This window comes from Carcharodon carcharias, chromosome 6 (assembly GCF_017639515.1).
Source record: "Carcharodon carcharias isolate sCarCar2 chromosome 6, sCarCar2.pri, whole genome shotgun sequence".
In the NCBI taxonomy this organism is placed as follows: domain Eukaryota; kingdom Metazoa; phylum Chordata; class Chondrichthyes; order Lamniformes; family Lamnidae; genus Carcharodon; species Carcharodon carcharias.
In genome coordinates, this window is record NC_054472.1 from 54,099,577 (window position 1) to 54,117,003 (window position 17,427).

General features: G+C 44.6%; 1 protein-coding gene across 1 annotated transcript in view; it reads right to left on the minus strand.

Annotated features, from left to right (window-relative positions):
• Positions 1-17,427, minus strand: part of pou6f2 (POU class 6 homeobox 2) — a 1,008,671-nt gene that overhangs the window by 507,196 nt on the left and 484,048 nt on the right. The window contains exon 4 of the mRNA XM_041189250.1: positions 8,022-8,110. Within this exon, the coding sequence (XP_041045184.1) occupies positions 8,022-8,110 (89 nt within the window). The remainder of the gene's footprint in view (positions 1-8,021; positions 8,111-17,427) is intronic.

The following is a 17,427-nucleotide window of genomic DNA, read 5'->3' on the forward strand; positions in this document are numbered from 1 at the left end:
TCATCTCGGCCTCCTCCGAAGGTCCCCAGCATCACAGATACCAGTCTTCAGCCAATTCAATTCACTCCACATGATATCAAGAAATGGCTGAAGGCACTGGATACTACAAAGGCTATGGGCTCTGACAATATTCCAGCAATAGTACTGAAGACTTGTGCTCCAGGACTTGCCGCGCCCCTAGCTTAGCTGTTCCAGTGCAGCTACAATACTGGCATCCACCTGGCTATGTGGAAAATTGCCCAGGTATGCCCTGTAAACAAAAAGCAGGACAAATCCAACCCGGCTAATTACTGCCCCATCAGTCTACTTTCGATCATCAGTAAAGTAATGGAAGGGGTCATCAACAGTGCTATCAAGTGGCACTTGCTTAGCAATAACCTGCTCACTGATGCCCAGTTTGGGTTCCGCCAGAGCCATTCAGCTCCTGACCTCATTACAGCTTTGGTTCAAACATGGACATAAGAGTTGAACTCCTGAGGTGAGGTGAGAGTCACTGCCTTTGACACCAAGGCAGCATTTGACAGAGTGTGGTATCAAGGAGCCCTAGCAAAACTGGAGTTAATGGAAATCAGGGGGAAAACTCTGCTGGTTGGAGTCATACCTAGCACAAAGCAAGATAGTTCTGGTTGTTGGAGGTCAGTCAGCTCAGTTCCAGGATATCGCTGCAGGGGTTCCTCAGGGTAGTGTACTCAGCCCAACCATCTTCAGCTGCTTCATCAATGACCTTCCTTCTATCATAAGATCAGAAGTGGAGATGTTCACTGATGATTACACAATGTTCAGTACCATTCGCGACTCCTCAGATACTGAAGCAGTCCATGTCCAAATGGCAGCAGGACCTAGATAATATCCTGGCTTGGGCTGACAAGTGGCAAGTAACATTCATGCCACACAAGTGTCAGGCAATGACCATCTCCAACAAGAGAGAATTCAACCATCGGCCCTTGATGTTCAATGGCATAACCATCACTGAATCCCCCACTATCAACATCCTGGGGATTACCATTGACCAGAAACAGAACTGGACTAGGCAAATAAATACTGTGACTACAACAGCAGGTCAGAGGCTAGGAATCGTTTGACAAGTAACTCACCTCCTGACTCACCAAAGCCCATCCTCCATCTACAAGGCGCAAGTCTGGAAAGTGATGGAATCCTCCACACTTGCCTGGATGAGCGAAGTTCCCACAGCAGTGAAGGAGCTGGACACTATTCAGGACAAAGCAGTCCGCTTGATTGGCACCACACCCACAAACATTCACTCCCTCCACCACCGACGCACAATAGTAGCAGTGTATACCATCTATAAGATGCACTGCAGGAATTCACCAAGGCTCCTTAGACAGCACTTTCCAAACCCACGACCGCTACCATTTAGAAGGACAAGGGCAGCAGATAAATGGGAACACCACCACCTGGAGGTTCCCCTCAAAGTCATTCACCAACCTGACTTGGAAATACATCGCTGTTCCTTCACTGTCGCTGAGTCAAAATCCTGGAACTCCCTCCCTAACAGCACTGTGGGTGTACCTACACTACATGGACTGCAGTGGTTCAAGAAGGCAGCTCACCACGACCATCTCAAGGGCAACTAAGGATGGGCAATAAATGCTGGCCCAGCCAGCGAAGTCCACATCCTGTGAATGAATTAAAAAAAAGGTACCTCATGAAAATTAAAAGAATTAGAGCTTATCGGAGCCTCTTCTGGCCTGATTACTTACCAGTGATTCCAAGATTGTGCAAGCCTTGGTTGACATGCAATTAAAATTGTAGTGCATTGCAATTATGCCATTACACTGCATCCTTGCCTCTCTAATTAGATTTGTGCTTTTCTCAGTCAGCCTGAAGCCAAAACATTGCCACTAAATGGTGTCTCATAAACAGTTGGCTCATTCACATTCATCATTTTATCCCCTGGCCCTGCTGCCTACCTGCCAGGCTGGGTTAAAATCTCACCTCCTGTATCGATATATCTAAAGATGAATGAGCATTGAGATGATCACTAAAATCTCTGGCTGCAAGGCATTGTTGTGATCCTGAAACAAAAACAAAAATTGCTGGAAAAACTCAGCAGGTCTAACAGCATCTATGGAGAGAACGACAGAGTCAATGTTTTGAGTCCAGATGACTCTTCTTCAGAACTAAAGAGAAGTAGAAACGTAGTAAAATATATACTGTTTAAGTGGGTGGGGGGGGGGGCGGGGGGGGACACAGATGAAGCTAGATTTTTCCTGCTGAGTTTTTCCAGCAATTTTTGTTTTTGTTTCAGGATTCCAGCAACTGCAGTATTTTGCTTTTATCTTCGTATTGTTGTGGTCCTCCTTCTTCTGCTGCATATTCTCCTTTTCCCTTCTTTCCTCATTTGATTGAGACTCCTTCTATTGTTCCTCCACTTAAGTCTATATGCAGGCTTGTCTGTAATGTGGGGTTAAGCACCATGCAGCACATCACTACAATGTGGGAGACTAAATCCGGGACATACTGCAATGAGCTCTCCTCACCCAGGGCTAGTTAAGGTCTTTGAACCTCTGCTTTAGCATTCCTATGGTGCATCCTATAATTATATTTGCACTGCTTGGGCGTGGTGGCACGGTCTCAGGGTATCATTAGCTATGGCTGTAGGAGGCATTTCTTGGTACCCAATAGCCATCCTATCATATTTCCCAAAGGATCGAATACTATGGAGATGGTTGACTGTCTCAGGATAAATTCTCTGAGGTAGTTCCCTGGGTACCTTGTATACACCTGTATGATAATGTTCCTGTGATCGGCCAATGGCTGCACATATGGAATGGTGTCCTGATGATGGTGGTTCCTGATGGTAATGTGTTTGCAGTCAATGATGCTCTGCACATGAGGAATGCCAGCTAGTGCTGAAAAGCTTAGCTTTCTCATGTCCACTGCCGAGGTTAATAGGGAAGATGATGCATTGATAAACAGGTGTCAGTGACCTACTTAATGCAGCTGTGTATTGAAGGCTAGGAGATGTGGCAGATGACCCCAGTAACAGCCTGGAAGAAAGTCAGACCTGTGGCAACTTCAACAACCATTGGCAAAACATGTCCCCAGGGCCAGCAAGCAACAGGTACTGTCCCAGGAAGCTGTAGACGTCTATAACAGCCTGCTCAGGCAAGCACAGACTCTTCCTGTATTGATTCTCAGGTAGATCCAAAGAGGTGACCTGCAAGGCTGCATATGGCCTGCTGTGAGGCCCAGCTGCTGCCAACGCTGCTACACCATCTCCTCTAATTCCTGCTTCATCCAGAATAAAGTAGTAATACTTGTACAAATAATAAATCAGGAGGTAAAAAAAGTGTGAAAGTAATGATCTGGAAGCTGCAAACTCTCTTGGAAAGCGCATCAGCAAAAATCCTCTGATCCAGTAAGGTGCAACTCTTGCACAGCAGTCCCACCAGGTTTTACTGGTGGATCTGGGGTTGGGTAGGGAATTTACAGTTTTTAGCTAAAATCCTGTTGGTGTCTGCTTGATAACATTGGATAATGACTTTAATGCCTGCTTGGGCTAGGCACCTGCCTTGAGTCTAAAACATCATCAGTTAAGATGGCCACAGAGTGGGACAGGAATAGTTTAGGAATTGTGTGACAAGTATCCATGCGAGATTTTAAGAACCCAACCCATTCCTGCACTGCTCCTGCTAGGTAGGCTAAGTTAAAATTGCACCTTTACTGAGCAACGTTTTAGATGAAGTACAAGTGTGTATATAAATACTATAAATGCACAACTATGAAGAGTAAACCATACAAATTAATGCTTGCTTTTTGTGTGCTAGATGTGCCCTTAGCCCCCCGCAACAGAGTGCGTGCAGTGAATGGCTGCAGGGACTGGTACAACAGGTGCTGAAGGAATCTTGCTGAGTTTGAGGCTTCTGCACAAAGCAGCTGCTCCCAGGCATGAATGCACTAGTAGGCATTTGCCTTGGAATACATCAGGCCGTAACTTCCTCTGCGTGGCAATCAGCATCAATTGCCACTCCGTGCCCAATTACTTTACATGATTTTTCTTACGAGTCTGTCTCATTTGACCTTCCAACTCAGGCTGGGTGAGATCCAGGCAGTGCACCTCGACTGTGAGGCCCAGTGTCAAAGTCCAGCGCCATTGAAGTAAGGAGGGCATGTCCCCTTTTTTACAGCATTGCTGCTGTAAGCCAGATAAGGAAAAGGTCCCATTGAAATTTAAAGGTCCTTGGGACAAGGTAAATGAATAGGATTTGTGGGTTGGGGAGATCGGAGGGCTGGGTGGGTGGTCAGAGGTGGGGAGTTGGGGCTCGGGGGGGGTGAGGGGTGTGGTGGGGGAGGGGTCAGGTGAGTCAGACCTCGGGAAGGGGCGTGGGGTTTGGTCCACTGGGGGGAGGGGGCGGTCAAATCTCGGCAGATGCAGGAGTTGGATCTCAGGGAGTTCAGACATCTAGTGGGGTGCGGTTTGGGGGCATTGTGTGGGATGCTGGGCCTGTTGGGTGATGGGGGTGGGTCATGTTGGGGGGTGGTCGAGTTGGGCCATGAGGGTGTTGGACCTTGGCCAGGTTGGGTTGAGTATGGGGTGGGATTTGGGTCAGGTTGGTGGGGGGGTCAGGTCGGTGGGGGGGTCAGGTCGTATCAGGAGGGGTTGGGTCAGGTCATGTTGGGGGGGGGTCATTATGGGGGGGGAGGGGGGTTGGGCCTCAGGTGGGTGTGTGGAGGGCGGTGGAGGGGAGGGAGGAGTCCCGTGTGGGTGGGGGTAATCCCGAGGGGGGTCAGGGGACTGTGAAATACCATGGAGGGGTGGGGGTGTGGGGGTGTCAATAGTTACCCAAAAGTTAGAAGAAATTTTAATTCTTTTAACATTTTCTGAGTAACTATTGGTGTAATCTTGTTGGAACCACTGAAGTTTGCGCATCTGGGCAATTGCCGTGCAAACCGTTACCTGTGAAGTTCCGAGATGGGTCCCCCGGCCCATTTTTGGGGGAACCCCCCAATCCAATACTGGGAAGCTGGCAAATTACAGCCCATTATGCCTTGGAGAATGAACAGAGACCAAGCAGAACAGGGCAAGCTGCTGAAAGAGAGAGAAGGAGGAGCAGAAGGATTTTCAACAGGAAACCATATTCACCCAGGGTATTCAGCGAGCAGTTCTCCTGCTTGCACCTGGTGTGGAACAATGTACGATAAATTTGTTCTTCACTAAGGACGTCCTCACTGAAATCTGCCACCTGCTGCAGCCACAACTTAGAGCAGGGCAAGAACTGCACTCCAGTGGCTGTGAAGGTGACCACGTCAATGAACTTTTATGTGTCTGGCTCCTTCTAGATTGGAGTTGGAAATATTTGGAACATCTTATAGTTTGCTATCCACTGTTGCATAAGGCAACACTAGGCTCTTAACTCAGTGAGAGTTAACTACATTTAATTTTCAGTTGTCTTATCATGTGCAGATCCTGCCTCTATGCTATCGTCCAAATTAGTTATAGTGCAAGTATCTAAGTTGATGGCTGCTAGTGTGAAATCGAATGATGGTGTGTGTTCATCATTACTCTCTTCTTGCTGTTCCTCCACCACCCAGCAAGGATGCATTTTTTAAAAGAAGAAAAGCGCAAGGCTGAGGCTGTTGGCATAGAGAGGGTGCAGGCTTATACCAGCTGTAGAATGAAATTCAGAAGATTGTATAGTGTGAGTGGAAGTTGGGTGTGAGAAGGAGGATTAGGTTCAAGGTCTCAGTAACTGGCACCCCAATAATAGCCAACGCCTTTTCCTCCATGAGTGTTAGGACATGCAGGCATACCCACCCACTCAGGTTAGCTCCTGATACCTCTGGTTGTGTGCCACCTTGTCCTGCAGGAGAGAAGAAAGCGTGCCAGTGAGTGTTGTGCATTGAGCAGTGTCTGAGGCTAGTGGTGCAGTTGGGATACGGGTTGTGAAGATGCATTCACTAACCTTGACTATGAATGTGAGGCATCCATCTTCTTACGGTATTGCATTCAGGTCCTTGGAGATTTTTGATTGTTGGCATTAACTCATTGGCATTTTCTCCCACTGTCTTCTAAATGTGTGAGTGAAGAATCTCCTGTCTCCCTCCAGACACAGGATATCTCTCCTCCTTTCCACCATCTCCACCCTGAATGCAGCATCTGAAAACCTTGGAGCCCATGCTCTCCTTTGTTCTTTAATGCTTCACAGGTCAGATTCACTTCCTGTGCGACTGTCACCACCTGCTCCAGCCACAATGTGCCTCCCCTTTAAGAGATGCAGGGTAGTTTTAAGTAGTGCTGGCCACTTATGATATTAACCCCCTTGCTCCGGGTCCAGTCAAACAACAGTACAGTTAGTGCTGGTAGGACATTAAAGTCATACAAATGAGCAGGCAGCAGCAAGTTTGTGTGCATCCTGCATCGCAATCAATGGATGTGAATTAATTGTGCATATCTCCATGCCTGTTTTGGGGGTATCAAATTTAGGCCCCCTGTGTGTTTTTGTGGAGAGAAGAGAGATTACCTGGCTTTTTAATGTCCCTGTTGACCAGTTTCTCCTCAATCCCCAACTATAATTCAAATATGTTAGCACAAAGGTTTTTGATTTAAATTCTGTCGTATATATAAACAAACGAGTGCTAAACTGCCACATTAAGGTGTATTGATTTTCTGCACTGTGGTAGGCAAAAATGCACTCAACATCAGTGTACAGAACTGTGAACAGGCTCAATGGAAGTAGACAGACAAACTCGACAAATATGAATGATACCTTTGAGAGCAGTGTGTTGTTTGCATGTGTATCCTTGACGCACATCAATATACTATGGTTTACCTCTTTAGTTAGGTTCAAAACTATTCAGCAATAACACAGGAAAATCAAAGCTGGTAATTTGTTATCTAATAAGACAGCCTATTCTGCGATGGTACAGATGACTCCTTGCACCTGGCTAACCAGCTCTTGAAGCCCAGGTAATGTAACCAATGCTGGTGCTTAGTCATTGGTTGCCTGTTTGTTTGGCTGAATTTTGTGATCCTGGATAGTTGGAACAAGCTGTTCTTAATGTTGTTGTCTCACTGATGGATCAATCTTGAACCACAATACTAAGAGCTATTGGTATCTCCAAATATCTGAAAATTAGTGCAACTTGGATTTAGACTTCATAGTCAAATAAATCTTCATAGGGTGGTGGGGGTGGTGGGATGCATAGGGAGATCAAAAACCTGGGAAAGGAATTCGAGACCCTTGGGATCGGTGGAGAGGGGGGTGCTTGGGGGGTGCACAAGGAGATGTGAGGTCTTGTGGGAAAGATCATGGGATGGGTGCCCAATCACAGGGGTTACCCAGGCATACGAGCTGGATCCAGCAGGTGCGTGATAAAGGCCCTTGACTCCTGAATCTATTAACCTTAGTGACTAACAGGTTTCCTCCAGCTATCCATAACTAAATTCCAAAAATAGAATAAGAATAAGGCTTGCAGCCTCATCATATTATTTGGAGTGTAAGCTCCTTGGAGCAGATTGGGAGCCCACCTATCTTACCACCTCTTTTAAGCCGGAAGTGGGTGGGTTGGTCCCTCTGCCTAACCCAAACCTGCCAGTGTTTTGTGGTTTAAACAACCCTCATGTCACCAAGGGACAGCATGTTGATGATAAAGTCTATGTGGCCAAGGCTAAACTGTAGGGAACTCCAGAGGTATCAAGGGCAGGAAGGCAGATATTGCAGGAGGTCATCTGGCTATAATTGATAGGTAAGATTAGAACCAAGTGAAAGCTGTCCTATTTACCTGGTAATCGTCCTTGAAATTCACAGTGACACCTTACAATTCCTTGTGCAAATATTTGGAAATTAATTTACCTGTGACTTCGGATGCAAAAAATCTAGCTCATTGTTTCTTACTCATGCAGTGATTTTGGACAATGAGCCTTGGCAATCATACAGTAATCTAACAGTATTGGAAGAGAAAAATACATTTCTTACTGGAACATTGATTTGCATTTGTACACGTTCAAAAACAAATCAAGTAGGTAAATTCTCTTTGTAAAATTGTAATCCACTAACCTGTGCCCCGACTGAAAAAGGATGCGTTTGGCTAGGCTGGTGTTGGTCAGTTGTGCCGGTTTCAGAATGTGTCGAGCTTCCTCTGGTCCCTGAAACCCAAATAGAAGTTCCACTAAATATCCACCAATATTTTCTATTTATGATGTCACACACATACACAGCTACTTCTTGTTGCTAAAGTACTATATTCAGCTGGTTCATGAGGATCTCAAATTATTGCTTGGTTGCTCCATAAATCCATCAGACCCACTGAGTATCGAAACAAGTCAGCAATATCATGTAATGCTTACAACACCCACCTTATTGAGGAGGATGCATTAATCTGACATATCAAAATGGAAGCTGAAGAACTCAATGGGTTTTCAGCTACTCCAGAGATAGTAGCACATGAAGTAGCACGTTAAGCATTCCAGCCTCACCAGTTCAGTTAGTAAATTTAATCTTGTGCTGATGCAAGAATAATTAGCAAGCTGAGTAAAATACTTGATTATAATAACTGACCAGGGGCAACAACTGGAAATTACTCATACATAAAAAGCAATGTGTGCCTGTGTATTTTCAAACTCGCAGGCAGATGAACACACACAATAGAGTAACTGATAATGTGCCGAGTCAGGTGTTTCATGCTTTGCCTCTCAGATGCAAACATTTTTTAATATTACAGTAATAAAGTAAATACTAAGCTTTGACAAAATACAAGTAATCAACAGATTTGCTTTTAACGTGGTTATTTCTTCAATATTATGTGCCACATTAGGACTCTTTTACAATTAAATTAAATTAAGTTTCCACCAGCTCTCCTATATCATATCTATTTTTTTATTCATTTATGGGATGTGGGTGTTGCTGGCTAGACCTGCATTTATTGCCCATCCCTAATTTCCCTTGAGATGGTGGTGGTGAGCTGCCTTCTTGAACCGCTGCAGTCCATGTGGCGTAGGGACACCCACATTGCTGTTAGGGAGGGGGTTCCAGGATTTTGACCCAGCGACAGTAAAGGAATGGCTATATATTTCCCAATATAGGATCATGAGTGACTTGGAGAGGAACTTTCAGGTGGTGGTGTTCCATGTGTCTGCTGCCCTTGTCCTTCTAGATGGTTGCGGTCATGGGTTTGGAAGGTGCTGCCTAAGGAGCCTTGATGAATTCCTGCAGTGCATCTTGTAGATGGTACACACTGCTGCCACTGTTCATTGGTGGTGGAAGGAGCGAATGTTTGTGGATGGGCTGCCAATCAAGCGGGCTGCTTTGTCCTGGATGGTGTGAGGCTTCTGAGTGTTGTTGGAACTGCACTAACCCAGGCAAGTGGAGAGTATTCCATCACACTCCTGACTTGTGCCTTGTAGATGAGGAACAGGCTTTGGGGTGTCAGGAGGTGAGTTACCTCTAACCTGCTCCTGTTGTCACAGTATTTATGTGGCCAGTCCAGTTCAATTTCTGGTCAATAGTAATCCCCAGGATGTTGATAATAATAATGGGAAATAAATGAAACAAATTTAGAGGGTGCAGAAACAGAGAGCTCTGAGGGTTCACATGCAAAAATCTTTGAAGGTGGTGAGACAAGGTGATAAGGCTAATAAGAAAAAAGTACGGATCCAGACCTTTATTAATAGAGACAGAGAGCACAAACGCAAGGAAGTTATGCTAAACCTTTGTAAAACACTGGTTATGCCTCAGCTAGAGTATTATGTGCAGCTGTAGGCACCAAACTTTAGGAAAGACGGCAAGGCCTAAGAGAGGGTGCAGAGGAGATTTACTAGATTGGAACCTAGGAAAAGGAACTTCAGTTACATGGAGAGATGAGAGAAGCCGGGTTTCTCCTTAGAGCAGACAGGGAAAATTTTGTGTTCAAGTGTTCAAAATTTAAACATAGAAAGGGAGAATTTGCTTCCACTGGCAGAAAGGTTGGTAACCAGAGGACATAGATTTAAGATAATTGGCAAAATAAACAAAAGAGTGAGGGGGAGGATTTTCTTTAAGCAGCTAATTGTTATCTGGAATACACTGCCTGAAAGGATGGTGGAAGCAAATTCAATAGTAACTTTCAAAAGGGAATTAGATGTGTATTTGAAAAGTAAATATTTGCAGTGCTCTGTAAAAAGAGCAGGGAAGTGAGACTAATTGGATAGCACTTTCAAAAAATGGGCAAAGGCACAAAGGGCCAAAACCCCTCCTGTGCTGGATGAATCTATGGCCTGAATCTTTGGCTTGGCGAGCGGGGGTGGGGTACGCTCGCCGAGATGTAAAATGACGCAGGGTGACGTCGGGCGTGCATTCCGACGTCACAGCGCGTCATTTAGATTTTCAGAACGCCAAAGGCCTAATAAGGCCATTTAAAAAGGCAATTAAGCAATTATCTGAGCTGCCCATCCAACCTTAAGGCCTTCGCATTTTTCATGGAACCTACCTCATCCACAGGCGGGATGAGGCTTCACACAAATTTTTATTAAAATTAATATGCATATCCCAGCTCATGGGGCAATTTCACATGAGGGGACATGTCATAAAAATTATTTCTCCACTTTATTAACCTTTTAGAACTTAAAATTTATCTCCCTGAGGCACCTCTATGCTTTCCGGCAGCCCCCCCCCCCACCCCCACCCCTATCTTTGTGAGGCATTAGTATGTTAAATAAAAGGTTCCCATTTCCGAGTCAAGGCCACCATTCTAAGCCTGGTTGCCCTGGTTGTGCATGCGTGAAAGTGAGTACTCCTGAGTCAGTCAACACCCCCCCACACAGCGAGCACATAGCACTTCCGGGTGCACGTCACACTGGGCGGGCATTAATTGGGCCACCCACGTAAAATGGTGGCGCAGTCTGCACCCACCTGCGCCCGCCCCTGCAGAACCTCCCCACCCCCCCACCCCCCGCAACCCCTGACGGGGGGAAAATTCTACGCTATGATTCTATGAAACAGTGCATACTCTGACTTACCACATATATAAACAAAAACCTTGAAAATCTGATGCATTCACAATGCACTCCCACAATAACTTCAGGAGGAATATCATTCAGGAGGAATCAAGCTGGATGGTATTGAAATTAGGCTGGAACCCAGAAATACCAGATTCTAGCGTAGCATGGGAATTGGTCTAGGGGTGCGAGGTGCTAGTAAGGGCAGTAGAGCAGCCAAACCAGCAGTGAAAGTGGGGTCCACCAGGGCAACCAGGCTCAGAATGCTGGCCTTGACTCAGAAATGGGAACCTTTTATTTTACATGCTAGTGCCTCACAAAGACGGGTGGGGTCGGTGGGGTTGGGGGGTGGGGGGAGCTGCTGGAAGCAGTTGGTCACAGGGTTGGTAACATATTTATTGGCAGGACAATGGTTAGGTCAACATTACTAGCCATCCATTCTTCAGCTAAACTTTCTAAGAATTGGCACTCCAGAGGTGTGGATCCTCTCCACTTCCTTGCCTATCAGAGAACCTTCCTTTGACCTTGTGAACTAAGATGGTGTCAGAAATGAGGTTCCTGGTGGGGGAATCGCAGAAACTGTGCCGAGAAATGACACACAGATTTTCAGTGTCATTGAGCATTACGCTTGTTACTGATATCAGTGGCTGAATTTTCATGATAGCGTCGAGAATTGTGAGTCAGGCCCATTCTTGATGTTGCATTCCTGAGTACTGTATGAACCCTCATGCAAATGTAATTCCACCACCCCTACCCCACACGCCCCCCCCCACCCCCCACCCTGGGAGTCGGGGTTGGGCAAGATTCAGGGTTACTGCCTCCCGAAGCAGGTCTGAGTGGGAACAAAGGCAGGCAGATGCTGAAACGGGGAGATTATAAGGCCCACCTCTGTTCATTGGGACATTGGATCAGATAATTTGTGACTGTCAGGCCCCCAGCCCTCATCCCTTGCTTGTTCATACCACTCAAGCTTCCTCCATGTCCCCCATATAGCCTCCATACCCACTCACCACCATGAACAGAGCTCATGAGTTGTATAATAGCACTGGGATGTCTTTGAAATACTCATGAAATAAGTAAATAAATAAACATCCATTAAACTCCATTTGAAAAAGATTGCTCTGCTTATACGCTCATAAAACTGTCAGTCAAACACACAGCCAATCAAACTACTATTGAAAAAGCGCGCTCCTTTTAAATGCTCTTAAAACTGTCAAAATAAACAAATAGCAATTCAATAAACCTCTTCAAAACACATTAATCCCATAAATACTTAAAAAACGGTCAATCAAACAAACTTCTCAGTCCCTTTCACAGCTGTATCAACAATCCATGTTGAGCTAAATCCACCAGTGAGGTTTGGTGCTTAGCCAAGCATTCATAAAGAGAATATGCTGCACAACTGTATAAACAAACCCTTCAGAGCTCATTACAGTGGTGTCTTTGAAGTTGCCAGAACAGATGGCCATCTGTCATTTGTTTTCAAAGGCTCAATGGATGGAATTTCAAAGAGTCAGGCATCTGTTCAGCTATTTTAAGGCTCAGATGCCTGGACTTCAAATCAATGTAAAAATCAAAGCACAGGGTGCAGATGACACATTAATATCTGATTTTTAATACTGTTGATTACAAAAGAGCACTTTATCCTCTGGAGAAAGTACTCTGTATCTGAAGACAGAATGCTGGTCAATTTAATGGTCATGAAATGCCATGTTTCCCACGTCAGTCAAGAGAGTCACACAGAAAAAGAGGCCCATTGGTGATTAAAGAGTCAAAAATAATGGATAAATAATTCAAAATAAGGAAACTATTATAAATCAGAGAACCTAAGTGAGATCTGTGCCCTTTTAAGCAGCATTCTAATACGGTATCAGCACCTCTGAGTCAGAAGGTTGTGGGTTCAAATCCACTCCAGTGATTTGAACACAGAATCTAGGCTGGCAGTACCGTGCAACAGTGAGGGAGTGCTGTGCTGTTAGAGACGACACCTTTCAGGTGAAACCTTAAACTGATGCCCAGTCAACGCTCTCAATTGAACGTAAGAAGCACAAGAGCATTCTCCCCTGTGCTATCCTTTTTAGGTCTAAAGTGGATGATCTCATATTGTCTCACATTGAAATTCATTTGTCACAGTTTTACCATTCACTTAACCTGTCAATATCTCGCTTCCATCTGCACTGTTTACAACCCGCCCTTCTTTGTCATATGCAAATTTGCATCATTAAGTTGTTAATAAACACAATGAATAATTGAAGCCCCAAAACAAGTTTTTCCAGGACATAAGACCATAAGACATAGGAGCAGAAATTAGGCCATTTGGCCCATCAAGTCTGCTCCGCCATTCAATCATGGCTGATAAGTTTTTCCACAGATACCAGGGACGGCAACCAGATATGGGGACAAGCTCCAAGTCCTGACCCTGCATGGCATGTTCCAGACACACCGAGTGTTATGTTTAAAAGAATGGCCAATTAAAGGCTGGGGGTAGAATCACTGTCAAATTAAGGATGGGAAGTGACTTCTGAGACAGATGAGCCAATGGCAGGCCCTCCAACACTCACAGATTGGTAGCCCCATGGGACAAAGTGGAAGCTGCCAATCTGAAGTTGGAGGGAGAGAGAGAGAGGACAGATAAATCTTATTTATATTTAAAATGGCCACAGCTGCCTGGCGGTGATCTTGAAAGTGCAACTCCTCCATGGGATGGCCAGCAGCCCCAGCTGTGGCCTGATAGCCATTACGGGTGCATGGCGGATGGGAGGGGGTGTTCCCTCGGTGGTTCAGATGCAGCTCCCCACACCACCTCAACCTTTCCAAAGCTGAGCCATCACATTGGCCTGCACATGTTCCAGACTGGTGTGGGCTGCCCACCTGCCAACTGGAAATCCCAATTAGCACAGGAATGGAGTTTTAATGGGTCCCTTAAGTACATTAATTTGTTCTAAATTGGCTACATGCCACTTCAGGGCAGGTATCCGTTCATAGCTTGACCTGGTCTCTCTGAGAATGGTTGTGATTGTGGTGCCACATGGAAATGACATGGTGCCAAATTGCAAGACAGCCCACGTCTAATTCTGACCCTGACCTTCTTTGAGAATTCAGTCCTACTAGTCACATTCTGCCATTTGAGTACCTGTTCATTATCCCTACTCTCTGTCTCCTGCCCTTCAACCAATTTCCTAACCAGGTCAATGTTTTGGCTTCAATTCCATGAGTTTCAATTTTACCTAGCAGTCTTTTATGAGTGACTTTATCAAATGCCTTCCAGAAGTCAATATAAATAATATCCATAGATATTCATCTATCAACTATTTCAGACATGTCTTCAAAAAATTCAACTTGTTTCATCAGATATGATCTACCTTTGCAATCCCATGTTGGCACCCTCTGATCATCTGAAAATTTTCAAGGTGTTTAGTTTTATAGACTCTACTAATTTCCTGACAATACATGAAAGACTAGCTGATCTAGAGCTCCCTGGTTGCCATCTCTCGTTTTTCATAAATAGCACAGCGAAATGTGCAGTTTTCCAACTTAAAGGAACGGTCCCGAAATCGAGAGAAGTTTAGAAGATTACAGTTAAATCATCGGCAATGTTCTCACATACTTCCTTTAAATCCTTCAATGGGAACCATCTGGTCCTAGGGATCTATCATTCTTTAATGCCATTTTTTTCTTAATTACTGTTGTCTTGCTTACATTCATTCTGGTGAGTCCCTGTCCCTGATTCAATATTAGTTTCACTGGGATGTTTGGTACGTTGACTTCTCCCTCCTCTGTAAATACTGATGCAATCAACATGTCCGTATTTATGTATTTTCATTAATAAATCAGTTACCAGTTTCAAGGGGCCCACATTGCTCCTGACCAACTTATTTTTCCAAATACAACTGTGAAAATTTTTGTGATTATTTTGATTTCTTTTGCAGGTTTGTTTTCATATTCCCTTTTTGTAGCTCTTATTAGTTGTTTTGTCAACTTTTGCTGTTCTTCTTATCTTTCCCATTTGTCAGCGTCTGTGCTACTTTTTGCATTTTTGTATGCTTTTCCTCTTAGTTTTCTGGTGCCTCTTATCTTTTTAGTTGTCCATGGCTGTCTTTTCTGACAAGTAGACCTCTTTCCCCTTATGGATATAAACTTATTCTATATTATGTTAAATTATTCTTGAACATCTCCTATTGATCTTGTCATTTTACCCATTAACAGATTTGCCCTGTTTACTGTGATCACTCTCTGTCTCAACTTATTGAAGTGAGCCTTACCTAAATCTAGAACCTTAGCTATACAAACATAAAGTGCTGGAAAAACTCAGCATGTCTGGCAGCATCTGTAGAAAGAGGAGCAGAGTTAATGGCCAGAATTTTTCCCTCGTTGGGCGGGCTAGGCGGGAGCAAGCAGGGGTGGTTGGAAAGCCGCCCGCCACCCATGATCGGCTCTGCTTCGAGATTTCACATGGGCAGGCCAATTAAGGCCTGCCCTGCGTGGATCCATGTGTGGCCGTGCTCAGCGCTACCTGTGCGGGCAAGGGAGGAGGGAGAGCGGACCTGGTGCGGTTTGCACATGTGGGCGAAAGAGTGCTTCAATCTCCCTGAGGCACAGAGCGGCACAGGAATCTCCCTGAGATACAGAGCAACACAGGAATCTCCCTGAGGCACAGAGCGGCACAGGAATCTCCCTGATGCACAGAGCGACACAGGAATCTCCCTGAGGCACAGAGCGGCACAGGAATCTCCCTGAGATACAGAGCAACACAGGAATCTCCCTGAGGCACAGAGCGGCACAGGAATCTCCCTGAGGCACAGAGCGGCACAGGAATCTCCCTGAGTACAGAGCAACACAGGAATCTCCCTGAGGCACAGAGCGGCACAGGAATCTCCCTGAGATACAGAGCAACACAGGAATCTCCCTGAGGCACAGAGCTGCCTTAGGGAGATTGAAGAACTTTTTAAAAAAATTATTAAAGACAGTAAAAATTAAAAAATACATGTCTCCTCATGTGACTTTGTCACATTAGCTGGGACATGTTTTTAATTCAAAAATAAAATTTTCAGTTGATGTTTATTTGCTTCAGAAAACCTCATCCCGCCCATGGGATGCAAAGGCCACTTAGCCTTTTCGCCAGCCCATCAACCGTAAGGCTGGACGGGCGGCAAAAGTTTGATTTTAATGAGCTTGTTAATGGCCTTAATAGGCCTTTCAATTATCGGTGGGCACGCAGCCGACTCCGGTGCACGCCCGCCAAACGAAATATCGTACGTCAAATTACGCTCAGATGTGTCAGGTGCGCGCCTGCACACCAAACATAAAATTCTGGCCACTCTTTTGAGTCTAGTATCACTCTTCTTTGGAACTAATTAAAGAGTTCCGAAGAAGAGCCATATTAGTCTCACAATGTTAAATTTGTTTCTCTCTGGAGAAGCTGCCAGACCTGAGTTTTTCCAACACTTTCTGGTTTTATTTCAAACCTCCAGCATCTACAGTGTTTTGCTTTTATTCTAGAATTTTAGGAGCAGTTTCGCATGTCTCCCTTTCAAACATTATGTTGAACTCGTCTATCTTTTGAAGTTCTATTATGAGGTTTGTAACGTAAAAAAATTATATAACTGGCAAGAAAATTATTGATCTCATTTGTGCAATTGCATTTTCTGTATTTGATATTTGTGTAGCAATGATTTCCATCAGAGGCCTGTGCCAATGCGAGAAGCCTGAAATGAGTCATTCACATTCACAGAATCATCACTTCTAGCTCAAAAGACTTAAGTTAGCATCTCCCAGTATGCATCTTAAGAACCTTTTGTGATTGACAGCTGACCCGTCTAGGCACACAAGTGGAAGAAATAGTTAGTAGCACCCTATTAAGCATTATTCTAATATGGTTTCAGCATTCTTGCCTCTTTGCCATAAGGTTGTGAGTTCTGTAGATATTTAGAAAAGAAGAGTTAAGAAAATGAGTGTTAGTCCTGTTAGTCTGGGGAATTAATATTGGAAAGGAAGGAGATGGCAGGTGAATTGAACAAGTATTTTGCATTGGTCTTCTGCATCAGATACCAGTAACATCCCAGAAATAGCTGTAAATTAGGAAATAGAAGGGAGGAAGGAACTCAAAAAAAATTACAATCACGAGGGAAGTAGTACTGAACAAATTGTTGGAGCTGCGGGCTAACAAATCTCTGGAACCTGATGGACTTCATCCTGGGGTCTTAAAAGAAGTGGCTAGTGAGGTAGTTGATGCGTTGATTTTAATTTTCCAAAATTCCCTAGATTTGGGAAAGGTTCCATTGGATTGGAAAATAGCAAAGGTAACTCTTTTATTCAAAAAGGGAGGGAGACAGCAAGCAGGTAACTACAGAGCAGTTAGCTTAACATCTGTCATAGGGAAACTGTTAGAAGCTATTATTAAAGATGTTATAGAAGGGCACTTAAATAAATTCAAGGCTGATTTTGTGAAAGGAAAATCATGTTTATCCAATTTATTGGAATTCTTTGAAGAG